The following is a 7,316-nucleotide window of genomic DNA, read 5'->3' as shown; positions in this document are numbered from 1 at the left end:
CCAGGTAAACTAACTGAGAAAAACCACAGACTGGGCAACGACTGACAGCGTCCGGTCACAAGATGCTGAGTTCCATGGCTCCAGGAGGAGGGACTCATGGGCCTGGGGAGGAGCACCGGCTGGGGACTTGACCGTCTCCTCCTCCTCCTGGCGCCTTGAAAGTAGGGGACCGCCGCTTGTAAAGAGACACACACATGACTGCCGACAGTAAATCAAGTTTATTTGTGTTCATAGAACATACGGGGCGACCCCAGAACAGCCTCCTGACAGCCCACCAACCCCGCAGTCACCCCCTTGGAGGCAACTTCAAGGAGATTGTAGGCCAGGGACCTTATTCTCAACGGTTCCCCGAATCTTCACAGACTCGCGAGTTGAGATGCTGGAGAACTGAGAGTGTCACTGCGACCCACCACCGTCCTTGACTCCCAGCCCGGGCGCCTTCTCGACTTGGGTTTCCTCCATCCCTTTTCCCGGCCTCGCTCAATTCTGGGTGCTTGCCTCCACCAACCCCACAGAGCCCAATAAATACCCAGAGACCTGCATTTGCAGCAAGGTGCACATCTCGCACTCCTGCATAAGTTAAAATAAATATTACATACACCCCTCCATCACCTAGGGGGACACACATAAATACACATAAATATTATTAGGAACAATGAGAAATAAGTTAACGACGCACTTCTTCCCCACCCGGCCTAACCCCGGCGTGCCGGTGCCTGTCTCTCCAGGCTCGGACCGGCGTCTTCGCCATAGTGTTCTGAGTGCGAGTTGCCTCGCGAGTCCCAGTTTGGGATACGCTCTCGCGCACCAGGTACACCCAGTGTTTTCTTGGTTTTTCAGGTTCTTTTGGGGAAGTGGGGAGTCCCGGTTAGAAGGCGGCCGGGTGTTGCTGGAGAAAAGTGCTGAGATCCAAAGCGTAGTCCGAGGGCTCCGAGGTCAGATTAAGGGGCTCGAAGACCGGGGCTGCAGCGGTGGGCGCGGGGGACGGTGCGCTGGAGGTGTCCTCCGGGGCCAGGGGTACAGACGCACCGTCTTCAGCCATCAGGATCTGACAGAAGATGATGGTCAGCAGGACAAAGAGCAGCCTTTTGGCAGGGTTCGGTTCCTCGACTGGCAGCTGACGCCGGACCTGAGGGGAGGTGATAAAAAGAACAGGTCAGATCGGGGCCCCGGCGTCCAGTGGTTCACCCTGCTCTTCCCCCGGGGCTGTCCACTTCGGAGACACTCACCACTCGTGGGTAGAGGACCCTACGGCTGCGCTTTCGATGCCCGCGGGTGGCGCTAGGGCGCGCAGCGGGGGCCACCGCGGGCTCCGGGAGAGGGTCGAAGGTGAAGATCTCGGGACCGGAGCCCCGTCGGGGTCCCGGGCTGGTGGAGGAGACCGGGGTCGGAGCCCGCAGGACGGTCATGGTGGGGAGGGAGCTGCGAGAGTGACACATTGTGCGCTGAGCTGAGCCGAAGGACGAGTGGCCCCGCAGTCCCGCAGAGCTAGTTATGTACCCCGAGAACTGGGCGGGTCCTTCTCAACTCCACCCTGGGCTGGGAGCTGTTGGACGGTCGGCTGGAAATTCCGAAGATTAAGCAAAGGGAGGGGGCGGAGACTTGGCCAGTGCCAACCGTAGGCACGCCAAGTGTGTGTTGTGAGTGTGTGAGTTGTGAGTGGAGGCGGATGAAATCCCAGACTGCGGGCACATGTCAGGACATGTGGCAGCTGGAGAGGGGCCCACAGACAGTTTGAGACGGTTCAGCCACAAATCCCCATCTCTGGGGACGTGCAGGAAGGCTTACATAAGGAAGTCTGGCCCTCTTGCTACAATCCTAATCCAGCAGAGTCTAGGAACCACAGTTACAGTGCATAGTCACACGTTTGTAGGGACTCAGAAAACAGCAGCCTAGGAGGGAAGTCATTAAGAAACAGTCAAGAAGCCCAAGAGAAATGAACACACTAGCACACACAGACACAAGTCTGCCTGCTTTAGCTAGCACATGCACACACACACCATGTTGTAGAGGTGGAAAAATTTCTCCTTCTAGTTTCGTTGGCTGGCTCAATAATTAAATTGACCTAGGACAGATCAACAGGAGAAAACAAATTTAATTGCATACTTAACAGAAGCCCAAGAAAACTTGAGACTCAAAGGCAGTCAGGCAATTGAAGTTTATATGCCATCTTTAGCTAAGGAATGGGAAAGAGGCCTGGGGCTTTAAGGGGAGGTGGGTAATTCACAGGAAGATGGGAAGAGCAGGTGATTGCTAATGAGATGTTTGTCCTGCCAAGCAGGTAAGTTTTTCTGGTGAATGTTATCACTGGACCAGGCCCCCTACCTCAGTTATTTAGGCCATGAAGGGAGAGGTGCAAGGCTTCTTTTGATTCTGCTGGGTCTTGATTGCTCCAAATAATTCACATGCCAGAGGAGCACATTTTGGGGTGGCATATTCTGCCCCCCTTCAACATGCATATTACACACACATATGCTGCACAGGGGCAACCCACAATGTGCAGAAATGTTCATTCATGGGTGGAGCAGAGGACCACAAAATATAAAGGAAAGAAGTTAGCCACCTGGGTTTAAGTTTATATGAAGAACATTTAAACTGTGACACATTATGCAAATGTTGTGGTGATGATAATAACGCAAGAGAGAACGGACACATTTTCATAACTGCTTTAGAGACAGCTGCTATGGACACAGAATTTAACATCTCTTGCGCATTCAATAGGGCCAGTGTGTGTGTGTGCACGTGCTAAGTTGCTTCAGTCGTTTCCAACTCTGCAACCCTATGGACTGCAGACTGCCAGGCTCCTCTGTCCATGGGATTCTCCAGGCAAGCATACTGAAGTGGGTTGCTGTTTCCTCTTACAGGGGATCTTCCCAACCCAGGGACTGAATTTGTATCTCTTACATCTCCTGCATTGACAGGCGGGTTCTTTACCACTAGTGCTACCTGGGAAGCCCCAGCAGGGCCAGACACCCTGTTAAAAGGTACTGTTGTGTACTGGGGTAGGTTCCAGCATGTGTGTTGGTGAGTGAGCTAAGCCAGATAAAGCAAGCACATCAGGTTCTAAGAAAATGGAAGACTTAAGTCTAAGAGGAACCCAACAGAGCAACTGTTCCTGTGTGTCTAATCAATCAGACAAGGCAACAGGGAAGAATGGCATTTGAGATAACCTTGAACAGTGGGTGGGATACCACAAAGTCAGATGTGGAAGATGACTGAGAAAGAGAATGGAATCAGCAAAGGCCTTGAGCTGGAAAAGTACAGGATGTGTTTGGGGAATCACAAAAAAAAAACAATCTCAGGATAAGCTTCCCGTCAAGCAGTGGTGGTGAAACCCAGCAGGACCCTGTGGGGCCCTCCTGGGGACCAAAACCTTTCTGTGTCCCCTGTTTCTTGTTTCTAGGAAAAAGGCTTCAGCTTCTTAGACTGTCCCTGGGCTCCAAAGGGCAGATGCAAACAGTTACTAATTAGGGAAGGAAGGGAATGCAGAAACAGAGGAGGAGGAGTCAAGAAACAGCAGTGCAGGGCTTCCCTGGGGGTCCAGAGGTTTAAGACTCTGAGCTTCTAGTGCAGTGGGCGTGGGTTTCATCCCTGTTCAGGGAAGATGCCACATGCCTGCACAGTGTGGCCAAACAATTAAAAAAAAAAAAAATACTGCAGTTAAAGCAAGGTCCTGATTCCTCCTCATGGGATATCCATGAGTGCTAAGTTGCTTCAGTCTTATCCAACTCTTTGCGACCCCAAGGACTGTAGCCCCCCAGGCTCCTCTGTCCATGGGATTCTCTAGGCAAGAAGACTGGAGTGGGTTGCCATGCCTTCCTCCAGGGGATTTTCCTGACCCAGGGATTGAGCCCGTGTATCCTGTGGCTCCTACATTGCAGGCGGATTCTTTACCACTGAGCCACTGGGGAAGCCCCCTCAAGGAATATACATACCAGTATATCTTAGTTCTCTAAACAGGAACTGAGGACCCCATTCAATTGGAGGATGGCACCTTCCGCTGAGCACAAGATTCCTGGAGCACTGTCCTGTTACCACCAACCAATCAGAAGAAAGTCACACACCCCGCAGCCCTCACCCCAAATTTTGCCTATAAAAACTTTCCCCAGAGGGAGGGGGGTTCAGGATGGGGAACACGTGTATACCTGTGGCGGATTCATGTTGATGTATGGCAAAACCAATACAATATTGTAAAGTAATTGACCTCCAATTAAATAAATTTATATTTTAAAAAAATTTCCCCCAAAAAAACTATCAGGGATTTTTGAGTACGAGCCACCTGTTTTTGCTCGGCCCTGCAATAAACCTTTCTCTGCTCCAAACTGACATTTCAGTTTATTTGGCCTCACTGTGCATTGGGCTGGTGAACATGAACTTTGTTCCTTAACAGTATCTTCAAAATCTCATTTCTTCCTCTCCAAATTCATTTTAACCTTTCTTCCCCTCTTCTGCTATGCTCCAGCCACCCAGAGCCTCGGCCTTTCATCTCCCAGGACTTACAAAGCTGTTTCTCACCTTAGGTCCTCTGCTTATATTGCTCTGTCTGGGCACTTGCAGCTTTTGGCACCTTCTCATCCTCTTCATAAAACAGGAGGGAAGGAGACAGCGCACAATCTTTAGAAGAATGACATAGCCCTTGAAGATCCAAATTTTGCCTTTAAAAACTCTTCCCTGAAAATCACTGGGGAGTTCTGGTGGAGAGGGGTTGTTCTTGCTTGGCGCTTCGCATAAGCCTTTCTCTGCCCCAAACTCTGATGTTTCTGTTTGTTTGGCCTCACTGTGCATTAGGCACAGGAATCTGGCTGGGTTCGACCACAGTGGGAAGTGACAGTGGCCGGGAAGAACTGGGAGGTAAGGAGAGTTTAGCTGTCAGGCCAAGGGACAGTGTTTGACTGTAGACCATGGAGCTTGTGGATCACGGGCTGACATCAAAGAAGGGCAAGTTCAAAGCTGGGAACTGAGTGGGATGAGGAGTATGCCCTGGATGAGGAGACACTGAGCCGGAGACACTGAACCAGAGGCAGGGAACAATTGGAGAAGTTCGGGCAGAAGGAAACAGGGGCCTGAAATGGGCTATGACACAGGAAACCAAAAGAAGGAGTGGCTTCAAGAGATGTCACCAGCATAAAATAACCAGAATTTAGTGATAAAATGGGTAACATTAGAGTCAGGAAGCATGGAGAGTTGGGGTGCTAACAGCGAGAGGATGAAGGGACCAAAGCTGGTTCCATAGATGTGAAGTGCCTCTGGCACAGAGCTTTGTACTAGATCATAGTATGCCTGGGGCACAAAGATTGAAGGCAGGAGGCGAAGGGGACAACAGAGGACAAGACGAGATTGACTGGATGGCATCACCGACTCGATGGACATGAGTTTGAGCAAGCTTCGGGAGATGGTAAAGGACAGAGATGCCTGGCATGCTGCGGTCCATGGGGTCGCAGAGTGGGACACGACTGCGCGACTGAACACAAGGTGAGCGCGTGTCTGACTGACCTCTTCCATCAGCGGCTGTGTCACATGTGTCTTTGTGTCTTCCATAAAGCCTAGCGGAGTGCCGTGCTTGTACTAGTTGTTCAGTAATCTTGATAAATGAAAGATGAAAGCACAGAACTAAAAATGCACATATAGCATACATAAACTGGCTGGATCACCCCAAGCTTTTGACACAGGTATAAGGGAAGTGAAGTCGCTCAGTCGTGTCCGACTCTTTGCGACCTCATGGACTGTAGCCCACCAGGCTCCTCCATCCATGGAATTTTCTAGGCAAGAGTACTGGAGTGGGTTGACCATTTCCTTCTCCTGGGGTTCTTCCCGACCCAAGGATTGAACCTGGGTCTCCCGCATTGTGGGCAGATGCTTTACTGTCTGAGCCACCAGGGAGTCCCTGAGACAGGTATGCACTCCTTCACACACATTCTTGATTGAAAATGCCCTTAGCTGTTCCTTGTTTGCTGTCTGTGTAAGGCTTATTCCAGCTTTTCTTAAGAAATTCATATGTGGGATTTGAGACAGGTATACACTCCTTCTAATCCCACATATGAATTTCTTAAGAAAAGCTTATACATTCCTTCTAATCCCACATATGAATTTCTTAAGAAAAGATGGAACAAGCCTTATACAGACAGCAAACAAGGAACACCCAAGGGCATTTTCAATCAAGAATGTGTGTGAATGTAAATAAGAGAACAGCCCCAAACTGGGCTATAAATAGAGACATTCCTGCTGTATTGGGCTTATTGGTTGCTTTATTTTACACCCACCACTCCTGTCTAAACACAGGAGAAACTTCCAGCATTGCCCACCTCTTCCTGATGAGGTATAAAACACACCTTCTCTACAAACAAAGACATATCACTTTCCCACACCTGCCTTTCACACCTGCCATCAACCTTACATTTACACCCAAGCACAGTGAGCCTACCCACCTACCCACGCCCTCATTCCAAGACAACCTGCACACAAGGATCAGCATCAGTACACGACGATTTACATGTGTGGACAGGCTCACATGCTCACACAGACATAAATTGGGGATGGGGGAGATGGTGATGTTAGAAGAAAACTGCCTGTGGGAGAAGGGGAGAGTCACCCAAGGTCAGGAATGCATAACTTGTTTATGATGGAAAATTTCTCCAGGGCACTTAGGCAGGGGAGGGGAAATGAAGGGGATGTCAGGATCCTGTTTCGCACTACCTCCCACATCTGGAATCTGGGGCTCCAGCTGGACCTAGTTATCCTTAGTGTCCTCCTGGCACAGACAGACCTTTCTTTGTGGCAAAGCCAGAATGGGACCAAGAGAAGAAGCAGAGCGCCCAGATGGCTCTGCATTCATTCCAACCAATCCCATCCCTGGTCCTGGGATCCTCCGAGAGCCAGGGCTCTGCCCCACCCCCTCCCTGCGACGCAGGAAGCTGGGGAAGGTTGAGAGTGAATCATTAAGTCAATGACGGTGCCTGGGTGGGGGCTGGGGGATGAGTTAAGGCCAGAAAGGGCCAGGGGCTGAGACCAGCTGCTGCACCGGTTCTCACTGCCCTAAGGCTAGGGAAAGACCTTTGCCCCTTTCCATTTCCAGTTCTCCTCATTTCCTCCCCATCTGCCCAAGATCACCAAGTCCCTTCATTCCTCTCCTCTGACCTGTGTTCTTGACTTCCCACTAACCTTTCTTAGCCCCTTGTTTGTTTTCTTCTTAAGGCTGACCACAGTAGGGAATCATTTGATGTGTTTGTTTACTTTCTGTTGTTGTCTCTCTTCCCCACTGGAATCTCATCACGAGTATATAGGACCATATCCTCCTGTTTACTCTGTGGCTTCTCTTG

The 7,316-nt window shown here is 50.4% G+C and overlaps 1 protein-coding gene and 1 long non-coding RNA gene across 3 annotated transcripts in view; one reads left to right on the top strand and one right to left on the bottom strand.

The window, feature by feature from the left end:
- Window positions 1-199: 199 nt before the first annotated feature.
- On the bottom strand, window positions 200-1,468 carry IER3 (immediate early response 3). Its single transcript, XM_004018996.6, has 2 exons — window positions 1,230-1,468; window positions 200-1,129 (listed from the first exon to the last, which is right to left on the bottom strand). The coding sequence occupies exons 1-2, from the start codon at window positions 1,437-1,439 to the stop codon at window positions 869-871; spliced, it is 471 nt and encodes a 156-aa protein (XP_004019045.1). The 5' UTR covers window positions 1,440-1,468; the 3' UTR covers window positions 200-868.
- Window positions 1,469-1,547: 79 nt separating this feature from the next.
- Window positions 1,548-7,316, top strand: part of LOC132658256 (uncharacterized) — a 64,108-nt gene continuing 58,339 nt past the window's right edge. For both annotated transcript variants that reach the window (XR_009597619.1, XR_009597618.1), the window contains exon 1: window positions 1,548-5,472. This is a non-coding gene — a long non-coding RNA (uncharacterized LOC132658256). The remainder of the gene's footprint in view (window positions 5,473-7,316) is intronic.

This window comes from Ovis aries, chromosome 20 (genome assembly GCF_016772045.2).
Source record: "Ovis aries strain OAR_USU_Benz2616 breed Rambouillet chromosome 20, ARS-UI_Ramb_v3.0, whole genome shotgun sequence".
Taxonomy (NCBI): domain Eukaryota; kingdom Metazoa; phylum Chordata; class Mammalia; order Artiodactyla; family Bovidae; genus Ovis; species Ovis aries.
The sequence above is the reverse complement of the archived record's forward strand: the minus strand, read 5'-3'. Positions and strand labels throughout refer to the sequence as shown.

Excerpts from the sequence above, each read along its gene's own strand:
- IER3 (XM_004018996.6), bottom strand. The coding sequence starts at position 1,439 with ATGTGTCACTCTCGCAGCTCCCTCCCCACCATGACCGTCCTGCGGGCT. Across the intron at positions 1,130-1,229 it reads GGGTCCTCTACCCACGAGTG|GTCCGGCGTCAGCTGCCAGT; the intron begins GTGAGTGTCTCC and ends ACCTCCCCTCAG.